The 16,528-nt window shown below is 51.0% G+C and overlaps 1 protein-coding gene across 1 annotated transcript in view; it reads right to left on the reverse strand.

Moving 5' to 3' along the window:
- Positions 1–15,907, reverse strand: part of TECPR2 (tectonin beta-propeller repeat containing 2) — a 52,856-nt gene extending 36,949 nt beyond the window's left edge. Inside the window, exons 1-5 of the mRNA XM_058655136.1 lie at positions 15,621–15,907; positions 11,948–12,076; positions 11,507–11,638; positions 5,706–5,863; positions 1,993–2,305 (exon numbers count right to left, since the gene is read on the reverse strand). Of these exons, the coding sequence (XP_058511119.1) occupies positions 1,993–2,305; positions 5,706–5,863; positions 11,507–11,638; positions 11,948–12,076; positions 15,621–15,839 (951 nt within the window). The 5' untranslated portion in view covers positions 15,840–15,907. The remainder of the gene's footprint in view (positions 1–1,992; positions 2,306–5,705; positions 5,864–11,506; positions 11,639–11,947; positions 12,077–15,620) is intronic.
- Positions 15,908–16,528: the final 621 nt, after the last annotated feature.

The raw sequence follows: 16,528 nt of genomic DNA on the forward strand, positions 1-16,528 counted from the left end.
GCAGCGTCTGGGCATGGCTGTTTGTGTTGGCATTCCTTTGCCTATAAAATGAAGTTAATTACACCTACTAAGCAAAGCCTTGGCAAAGCATTCAGATGAAAAGAATCAGTGTGAAAAAAAAAACAACAAAAAACAAAACTAAACAAAACTAAAAAAAAAAAATCAGTGTGCAGGTAGAGTGTTGAGGGTTTCTCAGAGCTTTCCCAAATGACACCTCATCGCCCACAGCCGACAAGGCTTCTGACCGTGTGCAGAAGCCCACTTCCTGCAAGTGAACTTGTGCTTCTGGATACCACCATGACCTCTATGTGGAGGCAAAGAAACGTTTTCAGACTTTCAAATTTGTAATAAAGGCAATTTTAAAAATAAAATTTTGAATGTCTGGAAAAAAAATCAGTGTGCAATCACACAGTTCCTGATGCCATTAATTACTAAGGACATGGATGCTCACCAAGCACCTGAGAATACACCATCTCCCAAAGGAAGCCAAAGCATTCTGCGAGGCCCACGGGTCCCCTCGCCCAGCACGCCCAGCTCCTGCTCGCTGTCCAGCCGACAGAACGCCAGCACACTCGTCTGCGAGGCCCATGGGTCCCCTTGCCCAGCACGCCCAGCTCCTGCTTCTGTCCCTCCGACAGAATGCCAGCACACTCGTCTGCGAGGCCCATGGGTCCCCTTGCCCAGCACGCCCAGCTCCTGCTTCTGTCCAGCCGACAGAACGCCAGCACATTCTGCCCTCTGGAGTCAGCGTTTCCTAAACCAGAGTCGCCAGGCATGGCGTACAGCAGTTACTAAGAAGCTTTCCCATTCCTGCTGCGGGGCAGGTGTGAGCAAGTGGGCGTGGTCTGCAAGTGGGCAGTAAGGAATAAAAAGAACTGAGCAGGGCTCATCTAAAACCACGAAGAACTGATGCTAAACAGTTTTAAAGATTTTATTTGAAAAACAGAGTGATAGAAAGGGGGTAAACACAGAGTCAAAGAGATCTTCTGTTCACTGGCTCGCTCCCCAAATGAACACACCAGCTGAGCCAGGCTGGAGGTAGGGGTCAGGAACCCTATCTGGGTCTTCCCCGTGGGTGCAGGGGCCCGAGCATTTGGGCCATCCTCTGCTGCTTTCCCAGGCACATCATTACGGAGTTGGATGGGCAGTGGGGCAGCTGGGGCCTGAACTGGGGCTCTGATTCAGAACAGCGTCCTTGTAGGTAGTGTTTTAACTCACGGAGCCACAGTGCTGGCCACTAAACAGCAGTGTGAAAGCACACCGGTCCGTCTGCTGGGATAACCTCATAGCATCCTGCCATAGCAGAAACTGTTTGTGACCAGGTAGCCATTAAGGAGCAGGTGCAGCATTTAAGTCACCACTTGGGACACCTAATAAAGGGCCTGGGCTCCATGTACAGCCTGCTGCTAAACTCAGCCTCTTGCTCATGCACACATGGGGGCAGCTGGCAAGGGCTTGAGCGCTCGGGCGCCTGCCGTCCACAGGAGACCTGCACAGAGCTCCCGGATTCAGCCCAGCCCAGCTCAGACTGATGCAGGCATTTGGAGTGAACTAGAAGTAACTACAGTGAAAAGCCAATGCCAGAGTCACATGGCTACAGCTGGGTAAGAACGAAGGTGGAGGAGCCGGAGGAAGGGAGCCAGGGCTGGCGTGCGGGCACTGTGCACATGGCTGCTCTCTGTCACTGCGGCTGTCAGGCCAGGGCTCTTGGCAAATCTGCTCATCTCAACTTGGTAGTTGAGGAACAAAGTGACTCAAATAGACACCAGGGAACAAGTTTAACTTTGTACTTAAGCACAAAAAATATCATTTCTTGGCAAGAGGAAAGAATGTAAATATCAAATCATTTTGTTCAAATCTGTAAGAAGTACCAGACCTTAGCTAGGTCTTTCCCACTGGCCCTAAGGAACCAGTGAAACATGGACTGGAGATCCACCGGCTCCCCAGCTGCACGAGCCCGGGCCTCGAGCCTCTGCCAACTGACCCACTCACCTGGTTGATGGTGTCCAGGAGATAGATACTGTATTCATTCCAGCTCAACACCCAGCCATCCTGAAAGAAGCAGGAAACCAGGCCCAGCTGCCTCTCAGACAGGCTGCAGCCTCCCCCATGCGGTGGCTCTACGCGGGGGTACAGCTCAAAAGGCTGGATTCCTCCGGCGAACACGTCTTTAAGGATGAACGTAGCTTGAACTGTCCCATGAACATCAGCCTTCCACAGCCGGAGTCCAGGCCTTGAAGCATACAGGGTCAGGTCGCTCTGCTTACAGAGTCCTGGTACGAAACAGGCGCCAAATCTTCCAGTGCTGGAAGAAAGAACAAAATGCTGCACGTGCACTGATTTGAAGTCACACATTGTCAACCCGACGTGAACTAAGCCAAGAACTGTTGCCTAAGGGCTCAACGCTGTCCCTCCCCTGCCTTCGCATGGCCTTGCTTTTAGGTGACCAGACAACAGTGTCCTTCCTGCCCCCAGAGGCCTCCCACTGCTGCACGAGCCATCGGGAGGGGGGATGGGTCTCGTGCTGTGCCCTGGGAGTGAGCCCCACTCTCCTGTTCATCCCCGTGCCAACAACTGGAGGAGGAAGCCAAAGGGACGAGGCCAGGCGTCTGCAGGGACCCGAGCAGACGGAGAAGCAGGGGGACGCTTCCTGACCCGTCTCTGTGAGCCCGTCAAGGGCAGTGTCCCTGAGGCGTCCGCTCCGGAGGCAGCACTAATCGTCAGCCACACAAAGCTGCAGCTCTGTGCGCACCCAGCCACAGCCACGCAGCCACTCGTCCGCAGCACGGCACTACTCCTTCCACTCACATTCCAAAATCACCAAGAAGACATTTGCGAATTTCTGCAATTTGTTTTTCTCACCTAACATTTTATTTCTAAAAATGGAACTTTATTGATAAAAGCTGGGATGCTCACTCATTCATTCTGACTTCTGTGTAATTTTCTATTACTTATTTATGGATAATTTCTTATATTTTGAAAAAGGGTGCTATGAGCACTTTTATACCTATCCCCTACACAAGTGTTGTTAATAGTTTGTCAAGGATATTTTACAGTGAAATTGTTTTGAGAGCATATTCAAGTTTAATCTTCTTATTTCTAAAAATTTATTTTCATTGGAAGTCAGAGAAGGAGAGACAGAGAGAAAGATTTTCTCTCCACTGATTCACTCCCCAAGCGGCTGCAACAGACAGAGCTGAGCCGATCTGAAGCCAGGAGCCAGGAGCTTTTTACGGGTCTCCCATGTGAATGCACTGGGGCCCAGGTACTTGGCACTTGGGTCATCTTCTTCAGCTTTCCCAGAAGTATCATCAGGGACCAGGATCCTATGTGGAAGAGGCAGGGAACAGGACTCTTGGGTCCTGGCCAAGGAGACCTAGAAGTTCTGGGCTCCTGGTTTCAATCTGGCTCAGCATGGCCTATTGCTGGTATTTGGAAAACCAACCAATCTATAGTTATCTCTTTCTCTCTCTCCCTACTTTCAAGGAGATGAAAATAAACATTCCAGGGCCCGGCGCAATAGCATAGTGGTTAAGGTCTTCACCTTGAAATCGCTGGGATCCCATATGGGCGCCGGTTCTAATCCCAGCAGCTCCACTTCCCATCCAGCTCCCTGCTTGTGGCCTGGGAAAGCAGTCGAGGACGGCCCAGAGCATTGGGACCCTGCACTGCATGGGAGACCCGGAAAGAAGTTCCTAGCTGTTGGCTTTAGATCACCGTAGCACTGGCCGTTGCGTTCACTTGGGGAGTGAATCATCGGAAGGAAGATCTTTCTGTCTCTCCTCTCTGTATATCTGACTTTGTAATCAAAATTAATAAATCTTTGAAAAAAAGTCTATGTAAAATAAAATAAATGGCTGAATCTATTTTGGTGCAAAAAATTCTGCATTCTGCACAGTCCTCTTTTTTTAGATTTATTTATTTTTATTTAAAAGGCAGATTTCTACATAGAAAAAGAGAGAGAGAGAGAGAGAGAGAGAGAGAGAGAGATCTTCCATGTGCTGGTTTACTCCCCAGATGGTCACAATGAACAGAGCTGAGCTGACCTGAAGCCAGGAGGCAGGAGCTTCTTACAGGTTTCTGACATGGGTACAGGGTGCCAAACTTTGAACCATCCTCTGCCACTTTGCCAGCCATAAGCAGAGTTAGATTGGAAGTAAGGCAGCTGGGGGCCCAGTGTGATAGCCTAGTGGCTAACTCATTGCCTTGCATGTACGGGGATCCCATATAGGCACTGGTTCACACACCTCAGAGGGTGTGATGACAGAGGGACATTAGAAGCCAATTCTCTATGAGACACTAAGCCCAACCCGCAACTTCCAGGGAGGTTACTGTTGCTCCAGGGGCGCCGGCTATGGGTGGGAGCCTGCCAGTGTTCAGCACAACACAGGAGGCCAGGGCAGGGATATGAGTGTCTTCCCCAGCAGAAGGGCTACAGGACAGCACAGCATCTTTGGAGTCACGACAAAGCCCAGAACATGGAGTGACAGACGGCAGGTAAGCTTCTTGCCCGACAGCCTGGCACTACCAACAGCACCACCCCGCGTCTGCATATTACCCCTCGGCCTGGCACTACCAACAGCACCACCCCGCGTCTGCGTATTACCCCTCGGCCTGGCACTACCAACAGCACCACTACGCGTCTGCGTATTACCCCTCGGCCTGGCACTACCAACAGCACCACCCCGTGTCTGCGTATTACCCCTCGGCCTGGCACTACCAACAGCACCACCCCGCGTCTGCGTATTGCTCCTCACAGGGCTCACTGATCACCTGTCATGTTTGTCTGGAGGCAGAATTCTTCACTGGGGAAAGAGTCTCATCTGTCACTTAGACTATGCCATGCCGCCCTCGCCACCATCCTCCCCAGCTTTGTGCAAACTGGCTGCAGGGTTCGAGGCTGAGGTGGGCACTGAATGCAGGTCACCCTTACGCTCCATGTGCCTTCTCCACATGGCTGGTGGGAGACAGGGACGGAGAAGCAACCCACCTCTTCACCAGCCTTCCTCTGGTGGCCTCCCCTCTATTGGCTGAATCACTCCCACCAGCCCCCTGCCTCCAGGAAGCCTTCCCTGACTCCCAGGCTACTGGAAGCCTGTTAACTCTTGCTATACCTGTAACCTGAGCGCAGCAGTTAAGACAAGTGTTAGTGAGTTGCTGTCTGCTCTTGCCTGTTGACCATGTCCCCTTCTAGGTCTGTCAGCGAGCGCACCTGCTGAAGGACGGCTGAGCTCACCAGGGTCACAGGGGCCAGACCACAGGCAAGGGACCTGCAGACCACACCACCCCCGAGGCAACCTCAGCCCCACACTCCCTGGATGTCCCGGGAGAGAGGCCCTAGCAGGAAGCCAATGTAGGCAGTCCCTGGATGTCCCGGGAGAGGGGCCCCAGCAGGAAGCCAATGTAGGCAGTCCCTGGTGCCTTGCATCTGGCAACCAGGAAGTCTCAAAGACAGCAGTTCAGACCTGAGCACCCATGGGGCTTACCTCTTCCTTGGCTGTGTCCCGACCTGAGCACCCATGGGGCTTACCTCTTCCTTGGCTGTGTCCCGACCTGAGCACCCATGGGGCTTACCTCTTCCTTGGCTGTGTCCCGACCTGAGCACCCATGGGGCTTACCTCTTCCTTGGCTGTGTCCCGACCTGAGCACCCATGAGGCTTACCTCTTCCTTGGCTGTGTCCAACCTGAGCACCCATGGGGCTTACCTCTTCCTTGGCTGTGTCCCGATCTGCTGGACAGACTTCTCCTCCGTGTAAAAAAGCAGGCTCCGTTGCAAGGTAGAGACCAGCAGCACTTTGTGGCTATAGTCCAGCTGTACAATGGAGGACGGCTCTTCCAACACCAAGTGGGAGTTACAGACTCCCTGCGGAGAGCCCAGGGAAGCCTAGCATCAGTGCCGGCAAAGCCAGCGATGTCCTCCTGCCCGCTGAGGTCCTCGCACGGACACCTCGGGCCCCTCCAGACTCAGTGTCGGCCGACTCTGGGAAAAGTCCTTACTAAGGACAGTCAGTGCTAGCCTCCCATCTCATGCCACATCAAGCTTGAAAAAAAGAGTCCACAAATCTCAGTAGAAAATTCAAAGAACAATCCACAAAGACCCCAACAGAAACACTTTACAACAGGCTGTGACTTTCTACAAAACACTGTGACCACAATCAGCACTCTAAGTGGGTATGACACCTTCCCTCGACAGAGTTCAAACTGTGTTTTAGCAGCAGGGAGAGACAGTGTGCTCCCACCCATTGGTTCAGACCACAATGCCCACAGTGGCTAGAGCGCTTACGCTGGCAGCCAGCAGTTCAATCCATCCCCCAAGCGGACGACGGGACCCAGCCCCTTGAGCAGCAGCTGCCACTGAGGGTTGGCACTACCTGGAAGTGGAGCCAGGAACCAGAGCTGGAGATTTGGAAACAAGCAAGAAATGGCATGAAATACACAAGAGGGTATAGATATAAAATGAAATTATAGACATAGCCATCCGTCCACATGGAAGGGACCATCCACATGTCTACTCACACACACACACACACACGTCTGTGGAGAAGGGTGGCTGTTGTGGTGCAGCTATTTAGTCTGCGGCTTGCAACACCTCCCTCTCATATCGAAACACAAGTGTGAATTCTGACTACTCTGTCTGCAGCGTGGTTCCTGCCAAGGCACCCTGTGAGGAAGCACATGACAGCTTACATGTTTGGGTCCCTCCCGCCACAAGAGGCCGGAGTGAGGCTACACGCTCCCTGCTTCCAGCTCACCCAGCCTGGCTGCAGGCATGTGGGGGTGAAGCAGTGAACAGAAGATCTCGGCTCCATTTTTTTTTCCTGTTGTTTTCCCTTGCAAACAGCAAAGATAATTAACATTGCTTTAAAAAGACAAAAACAGGGCAGGCACTGCCTGCCTGGAGATTAGGACAGCAGAGCCGACAGGGAGTGCTAGCCCGAGGCCCAGCTCCTCTGCTTCTGATCTACACTGTGGGAGGCAGCCTGAGATGGTTCAACTGCTAGTCTGCCATTCACGTGGGAACCCCGGAAGCGGTTCCGTGCTGCTCGCCTGGCCTGCTGTGACTTGGCTGACAACAGAAATGAGCAGAACATGTCTTGGTGAGGAAGGCCTCTCTGGGGAAAGTTCCCAGGCTTTTCTTAAACCTTTCTAAGAAGCAGAGGTCACCACTTTGGGCTGTGTGGGAAGTTGGTAAGTCACACGCCGTGGACCTCTGCCAAGACCTTGCAGTCGGCCTGGCCCACTGGCCCTCTGGGCAGCCCCTGCTCTGGCTGTGTTTCGTCTCCAGGATTGTACTATCAAGTCGTGTCTCATCTCCTTTCTTCATTCCCTTCCAGGAAATGATCATGTCCCTACCTAGTTAAAATTCCCATTCAAAGCTCTGCTCTTGTCTGTAGTTGATTTGAATGTAACAGGTTTAACACATACTGAGCAAAAGTGTGCTCAAATTTAATTTTTTGGACGGAATTGGGTAAGTTGAATGAACTGTGATGTTTATTGTATTGGTTCCTGTACATACTATTAACATTGATTAGCTTCAATTAGGGCACAAAAACACATTAATTTTTCTTCAAATGTCTGCCACTATGGACTTCATATTCAATACAGTCTTGTCCTTTCTTTTTTTTTTTTTCCCTCAAGACCTATTTATTTATTTTGCAAGTCAGAGTTACAGAGGCAGAAACACAAGAAAAACCTCCCCACTGGTTCACTCCCCAGATGGCTGCAACGGTCAGCACTGGACTAGGCGAAGACGGGGTCCAGGAGCTTCGGCCGAGTCCCCGCGGAGCAGCAGGAGCTGGACCACTTGGGCCGTCCTCTACTATTTCTCCCATTAGCAGGAGCTGGAATGTAACTGGGGCAACCTGGACACGACTCGGTTCCCATACAGGATAGTCTTGTCCTTTCTTAAAACAGCTCGTCCATTTGTAAACTGCTGATTTTCTGGCTACTGCTCCCATAGTTTTTCATAAAGCATCACTAACTTCACTATTCTTTCATCAGGGCTTCACATAATTTGAGTTTGCTCTTCACTTTGAGAACAATATTCATGTAGCTCTTTTCAAACTGATGCCCTTCTTAGTGTCATATTTGTTTATTTTTATTGGAAAGGCAGATTAGATTTATGGAGAGAAACAAAGACAGAGAAAAAGATCCTGCACCTGCCAGTTCACTTTCCAAATGGTCGCAATGACCAGAGTTGAACCAATTTGAAGCCAGGAGACAGGAGCTTCTTCGGGTCTCCCACACAGGTGCAGAGTCCCAAAGATTTGGGCCACCCTCCATTGCTTTCCTAGACCATAATCAGGGAGCTGAATTTGAAATGAATCAGTTGGGACTGAAACTTACCTTCATATGGAATGCCAGTGCTGCAGGCAGAAGCTTAGCCTGCTATCCCACAGCACTAGCCCCACTCTCTCTGGTCCAACTCCCTAGTAATATCCCTGGAAGAGCACTTGGGCCCCTGCACCCGCATGGGAGACCCAAAGGAAGCTTCTGGCTTTTCTCTGGTCTTGCCCTGGCTGCTGTGAGCATTTGAGGAGTGAACCAAAGATGTAAGTATCTTTGTCTCTCTTTCAAATAAATAAATCTATTTTTAAAAAGTAAGCACAAGCAACTTCGCCAGCTGCTGGGCTGATGCTGCGGCAGACTGGGTTAGGCTGCCAGCCTGCAGTGACAGCAACCCACATGGGAGTCAGTTTTAGTCCCAGCGATTCCACCTCCAACCCAACTCCCTGACAACGGCCTGCAAGGGCAGCAGAAAATGGCTCAAATCTTTGAGCCCCTGCACCCATGCGGGAGACCCGAAGAAGCTCCAGGCTCCTGGCTTCCAATCAGCCCAGCTCTGACCTTTGTAGCCATTTGGGGAATGAACCAATGGACGGAAGCTCTCTCTCCATGTGTCTCTCTCTCTTCACTCTCTGTAATTTTGCTTTTCAAGCAGATAAATAAACGTTAAGTAAATAAACGAACACTGCTGGGGGAGGGATGTGTGTCCGGGTGGTTGAGATACACGTTAGCACAGCTCCGGCTCACGTCAGAGGACCTGAGCGCAGGTGTCCCTCTGCAGACCCTGGAGGGGCAGTGATGGCTCAGGGAGTCGCTGACACAAGCGGGAGACACAGATGGAGTTCTGGCTCAAGGTTTGTCCCTGACCCAGTCCCAAATGTTGCCAAACCGTGTTAAGTACACCAGCAGATGGTCTGCCTCCCACCCACCACCCAATTTCTGCTACATGAATTTAAAAAACATTATTTTTTTCGTTGCAGCATCACATATATTTCTAGGACAAAATATATTGGTAAAATTTACACAGCAAAATCAACCCTTTTTTACATAAGAAACTAGAAATGCTGACGAATCTCTGGCCATGTTACTGCTGCCACAGCAAGAAGGGAAGGCCCAGCACTGAGCCTGCAAGGCTCTGACGGTGGGCATCTCCTCGCCCACCCAGACTTCATCAGAATGCAGCTGTCCCAGGTTCTCACTTAGCGCAGGAAGGAAACGAATTTATTATGGATTTTTAAGAAACATTCCTTTCAAATAGCATATGACTGTCTTTATAAAAACTGTTGATTGCTCATAATTCTTTTTCCAAATCAAATTTTCTATTTCCGAAACAGTAGGCAGCCCTCCTTCCATTTCCTCACCAACTTGGGACGAGGGAGCCTGAAGCCCAAGTTCACTGGATTATAAAATATCTTAGGCCCTGGCATGCTGGCATAGCGCTTAAAGTCCTTGTCTTGAATGCGCTGGGATCCCATATGGGAGCCGGTTTTAATCCCAGCAGCCCCACTTCCCATCCAGCTCCCTGCTTGTGGCCTGGGAAAGCAGTGGAGGACGGGCCAAAGCCTTGGGACCCTGCACCCATGTGGGAGACCCAGAGGAAGCTCCTGGCTCCTGGCTTCGGGTCGGCACAGAATTGGCCGTTGCGTCCACTTGGGGAGTGAATCATCAAAAGGAAGATCCTTTATTTTTAAAGTTTTATTATTATTATTATTATTATTATTATTATTATTCAGTAAAGATTTATTTATTTTTATTACAAAGTCAGAAATACAGACAGGAGGAGAGACAGAGAGAAAGATCTTCCGTCCGAAGACCCACTCCCCAAGTGACTGCAACGGGCCGGTGCTGTGCTGATCCAAAGCCAACAGCTAGGAACTTCCTTCAGGTCTCCCACATGGGTGCAGGGTCCCAGGGCTTTGTCTGTCCTCGACTGCTTTCCCAGGCCACAAGCAGGGAGCTGGATGGGAAGTGGAGCTGCCGGGATTAGAACCGGCGCCCATATGGGATCCCGGTGCGTTCAAGGTGAGGACTTTAGCTGCTAGGCCACGCCGCTGGGCCCGAAGATCTTCCTGTATGTCTCTCCTCCTCTCAGTATATCCGCCTCTCCAATAAAAATAAATAAATCTTATAGAAAATGTATATATATATACATACACATATTTATCTTAAATCATTCTTGGGTAGACAGCAGTTCTCAGAGTGGGGTCTGCAATCCCTAAACCTCCAGGACACTCTGAGGAGCGTGCCTGCTTGACCCCATCTGCACGTAACTTCAAGATGACTTGGTCTCCTCGTAGGACTCAGCTCTGCCCTGGCGGTGCGGGAGCCACAGGTAGAGCTCCTGGGAACCCCAGCCACATAGGCCGCGGTACCAAACTCTACGGGGAGACATCGGACCTCATCAGCGCTCTCACGACACATGTATTTGAGGCCCCAGAACAGGTATTTTGAACTCTGTGGGACAGTCGGGGATGCACTCGAAGCACCCCAGCTTGCCATGCAGCTGTGCCAACGCTGAGCTGCCCCAGCTGCGTCGGGCACAGAACACCATGCTGACTTGAACATTCACACAGAGAATGCTTTTCTGTTGGCTGAACAACGCACGGGGGCAAGGGTGAAAAATTCATTCAAAGCGCAAAACAGACCAACAGATGCTCAAGTAACAAAGCATGAAACATGCACCATATAGTTTCAGACCCCACACCCTAACTAACCGTTCATGAAACTAGGCTTTGGTGGGCCCGGCGGCGTGGCCTAGCAGCTAAAGTCCTCGCCTTGAACACACCGGGATCCCATATGGACGCCGGTTCTAACCCCGGCAGCTCCACTTCCCATTTAGCTCCCTGCTTGTGGCCTGGGAAGGCAGTCGAGGATGGCCCAAAGCCTCGGGACCCTGTACCTGTGTGGGAGACCTGGAAGAGGTTCCAGGTTCCCAGCTTCGGATCGGCACAGAATTGGCCGTTGCGCTCACTTGGGGAGTGGGTCTTCGGACGGAAGATCTTCCTCTCTGTCTCTCCTCTCTGTATATCTGACTGTGTAAAAAAATATATAAATCTTAAAAAAAAAAAAAAAAAAGAATGCATTGCAACAGATTGAAAATGCACAAATAACAACCGAGATTACAAAGGAACTCTGATCTAGAATAAGCCAAGAATGTAATAACTATAATTTTAATACAAATATGAATCTAAACACTAATAACATTTCTGAAGAGTTTTACCTGGTCTAGGTCCAGAGAAGAATAGACAATTTTCCCTTTGTCATCTCCAGAGAACAGTTTCATTCCGTTGGGACTCCAGGCCAGGGCTGTAATACTATTTTTATGAATACCAGTGACATCAAATCTCCGGAGCTACGAATAAATGATTAAGATGGATGTAAACAAAAGGAAACGAGTTGTGAGCTGCATGCATGTGAGGTCAAACGGCCTTGCTCCTGTGTGTGCAAGAGCTGGCTTTCCCGGCCTCGGTGTCCATGAAGAACCCAGGACAGGAGATGCTGACACAGACAGGAAATTACCTCGTGAGGTTCATGGTAACTGTCCACTCAGCCAGAATGTTCTCCGACTGTAAGTGGCACATTCCTAAGCAGAGGGGACTCCTCATCTCACGCCATGAGGCACCTGTCCGAGTGCAGAGACACCATGTAGACGAGCCCTCACCTGTCTGTTCCGGCCCGGCAGAGAAGACACGAGCTGGAAGATGGCGACTCGGCCCGCCGCAGTGCCCGCCGCCACCAGGTCATCGAAGCAGCTCAGCAGCTTCACCGCAGTAATGGCCTCCGTCCTCCCCTGAAAGAGGACACAGCCAACAGACATGAGGCTGCCACCAAGAGACTGCTGGGAAATGGACTCGTGTCAGAACAGAATCCGATCTCCCACCCACTTCTCACTCCGCCATTGTCCACGACAGCCAGAGCTGGCCAGGTCAGAGCCAGGAACCTGAACTGAATTTGCCTCTAGCATGGAGGCAAGTCCTAGGTACTCAGGCAACCTCCCAGTGTGGGCGTCAGCAGCAGGCTGGTCACTAACTGAGCCAGGAACTGAGCCTGGGTCCTGAGTTCCAAGTAATGTCTTAACCAGTGCAACAACAGCAGCCCTCACGGGCAGGCTTTTAAGTCATAACACAGGGCATCACCAAAGAGTGAACACTACGCCAGGACGCAGACCTTACGCACTTCTGGTTGGAGATACACACAAATCAGAGTTCTTAGATGCTTCCTTTTCCTTTCTAGGGTCCCCGCCTCTTCTAACTTGTTTAATGTTAAAATATACATAAATTACCACTTTTATGCATATATTTCTTCTTTAAAAGATTTATTTAAATTTTTTTAAAGATTTATTTATTTTTATTTGAAAGGCGAGGAGGAGAGACAGAGAGAAAGATCTTCCATCTGATGATCTACTCCCTGGAAGAAGCTCTTGGATCTCAGCTTCGGATCAGCCCAGCTGTGGCCAATGTAGCTACTTGAAGGGTGAACCAGCAGATGGAAGATCTTTGTCTTTTCATTACCCTGTAAATCTGCCTTTCCAGTAAAAATAAATAAATCTTAAAAAAATAATAAGATTTGGGCTCGGCAGTTTGGCCTAGCGGCTAAAATCCTTGCCTTGAATGCCCCCGGATCCCATATGGGTGCCGGTTCTAATCCCGGCAGCTCCACTTCCCATCCAGCTCCCTGCTTGTGGCCTGGGAAAGCAGTCGAGGACGGCCTAACGCTTTGGGACCCTGCACCCATGTGGGAGACCTGGAAGAGGTTCCTGGTTCCCGGCTTCAGATCAGCGCAGCACCGGCCCGTTGCGGCTCACTTGGGGAGTGAGTCATCGGCTGGAAGATCTTCCTCTCTGTCTCTCCTTCTCTCTGCATATCTGACTTTGTAATAAAATAAATAAATCTTTAAAAAAAAAATAAGATTTTATGTATTTGAAAGGTAGAATTACAGAAAGACAGAGAGACAGACAGAGAGAGGTCTTCTAGCTGCTGGTTCATGCCCCAAGCCAGGAGTCAGGAACTTCTGAGTCCCACATGTGGGTGCCATGGCGCTAGCACTCAGGGATCATCTTCCATGGCTTCCCCACGCTCTTGTTCAAGACAGCAGCCAGGACCGCAGCCATCGCCCCTCCAGGATGCGGGACAGCAGCCAGTGACCCTCCAGGATGCGGGCAGCACAGGACAGCAGCCAGTGCCCCTCCAGCATGCGGGCAGCACAGGAGGCACCTTTAACTGTAGTGCCACATGCCCAACTTCCACTTCTTTAATTTGCCTCTTTTTTTCTCAGTTTGGTAGGTGAAGGATATTCGGCAGTTTTCTTAAACAATGAAATGGTGATCCGTGACACATATGTGCTTTGCAAGCGAAGGGGGCCAGCACTGTAGCTTATCAGGCTCAGCCCCCGCCTGTGACACCAGCATCTCACAAGACCACCAGTTTAAGCCCCAGCTACTCCACTTCCATCCTCGTTCCCCGTGACTGCGCCTGGGAAAGCAACAGAAATGGCTCAAACACTTGGGCCCCTGTGCCCGACTCTGGGCTTGACCAGGTCCAGCCGTTGTAGGCATCTGGGCAGTGAACAAGTGGATAAAAGCATTTTTTTTTAAAGATTTATTTTATTTTTTTATCGCAAAGTCAGATATACAGAGAGAGGGAGAGACAGAGAGGAAGATCTTTCATCTGATGAATCATTCCCCAATTGACCACAATGGCCAGTGCTGTGCCGATCCAAAGCCAGGAGCCAGGAACCTCTTCCTGGTCTCCCACGTGGGTGCAGGATCCCAAAGCTTTGGGTCGTTCCTGACTGCTTTCCCAGGCCACAAGCAGGGAGCTGGATGGGAAGGGGGCCACCGTGTTTAACGTGAGGACTTTAGCTGCTAGGCCACGGCACCAGGCCCAAAAGCATCTTTTAAAAAATATATATTTCAACAACTATACAATAAAATAAAATATATATACATATATATATTTTATTTTCTAACTGGAAAGGCAGATATACAGAAAGGAGGAGAGACAGAGAAGACCTTTCTTCTACTGGTTCACTCCCCAAGTGGCCGCAATGGCTAGAGCTGGACCGATCCGAAGCCAGGAGCAAGGAGCTTCTCCTCCAGGTCTCCCACGCAGGTGCAGGGTCCCAAGACTTTGGGTTGTACTCAACTGCTTTCCCAGGCCACAGGCAGGAGGCTGGATGGGAAAGTGGAGCAGCTGGGACATGAACTGGTGACCACGTGGGATCGAGGCAAATTCAAGGCGAGGCCACCAGTTTATTGCCTTGGGCATGGAAGCGTTCTTTGTCTCTCTCTCAGTAATGCTGCCTTTCAAATACATGAAGAAACCTTTTTTAAAAATAGAAATAAATAAAAACAACTAGCACACATAACCCCTCTAGGTACTATTCTAAACCTTTACATACACCAACTCATTTAATTACAAGGCCTTGTGACATCAATCATCATGATGTCCATTCACCCACAGGACAGCTGAGGTCCATGGGGTGACCTGCCTGCAATGGGCGGTGAGTAAACAGGGCACCAGCACTGCCCTACCCCAGTCACCTCTAACTGTGTCACACAAGTCACAAGCTGCAGGCTGACTGCACTGGCCCCGGGGCTCAGGCACCCAGCACCCAGAGCCTGCACACAGCAGGGCCAGGCGCCAGCACCCAGCACCCAGAGCCTGCACAGAGCAAGGCCAGGCGCCAGCACCCAGAGCCTGCACACAGCAAGGCCAGGCGCCAGCACCCAGAGCCTGCACACAGCAAGGCCAGGCGCCAGCACCCAGCACCCAGCACCCAGAGCCTGCACACAGCAAGGCCAGGCGCCAACACCCAGCACCCAGAGCCTGCACACAGCAGGGCCAGGCGCCAGCACCCAGAGCCGTGTACACAGGGCCAGACTTCACGACACATTGCGGAGACAGGCTCTCACTGCAAGGAAAGACCCATGCGGGACCCCACGCAGACGTACTCACCGCAGGCAGAGTGGCACATGCTAGCCACTCATCAACACAGGTGTAGACAGATGAGCTTTATCCAAAACTACTCTCAAAAGAACAAGCAGAGGTCGGCATGAGCACTCTGAGAAACGGAACCCTTTCAAAGTTTTCTTGAAGGGTTAAACACTAAACTGTTCTCTTACAACGGTGCTAGATTTCATGGGCAGGGATAAAGTTAAAACATGAATGCTAGGTTATATTCCACCTCAATTACAGATGGTTTTTAAGTGCTGTTTGGGTGAGATACTCAGACCTCATTCCAGGAAACAGGAAGCAACACTTAAGCAAACACTAGAGTGGCAGGCGCAGCAGCATGGCGCCAGCCCACGGAGGGCTCAGGCCCGCAAGGCTCACCTCAAAGTTGTACTTTCTCATCTGGTTCAGGTGCCGGCAGTACAGATAGAGCATGCCAATGCTGCTGCCCACCGCGATGTAATCCCCGTTGGTGTCGAGGGCCGTGAGGTAGACCAGCAGAGAGCGGAAGCCCTTCTGGATCTTGGTGGGAATGGCATTGAGGAGGGAGTATAGAGGACAGAACTCTCGGAATATCATGGGCTCCGAGGCCGATGCCATGGCTGAGGCTCCCACAGGCCGTTTTCAGGCAGGCGACGGAAGGCTCGTCTCCTCGAGGAACCTGGGTACTGAAGGTCAAGGCACCGTCACTCTGCAGAGCCCTAGTCATGCCAGAGAGCGGTGCTTAGCAATGGGCCCCTTGGCCAGGTTAGCCTAGCAGGGAAGGATCTGGCTAAGCCCCCCACGGTCTGAGACCCAGCCCGGGGGCTCCTAACTACAGCTTCCTGCTAATGAGACCCTTGAGGGCAGGGGAGCAGGGTTGAGGGGGCGCTGGACTGGGCTTCTGCTTCCCACATGCCAGATCTGGACTAAGTTCCTGGCTCCTGGCTCTGGCCCTCACTGGCACCTGGGAAATGGACCAAGAGATGGGAGTTTTCCCTCTCAAATAAACAATAAAATATTTCAAGAGTGAAAACTTGTAACTTTAAGGGACTAAAACTGACAACCACAGGGACTGTGCTATACAGCCACACAGGTGAAGTCACTGCTTAGGATGCTGGCATCCCACACCACAGGGACAGTCTGAGTCCTATGACCCGTCGTCTCGCTTTCTGAAAATGCAGCTGGGAAAGCAGCAGCAGATGGCCCACGTCCCTGGATCTGCCACACGAGCAGGAGACAACTGGCCCTGCCTTGCCCAGCCCTGGCTGTGCAGCACCTGCTGAGTGCACCAATATACGTCAAAATCT

This window comes from Ochotona princeps, chromosome 26 (assembly GCF_030435755.1).
Source record: "Ochotona princeps isolate mOchPri1 chromosome 26, mOchPri1.hap1, whole genome shotgun sequence".
NCBI lineage: Eukaryota > Metazoa > Chordata > Mammalia > Lagomorpha > Ochotonidae > Ochotona > Ochotona princeps.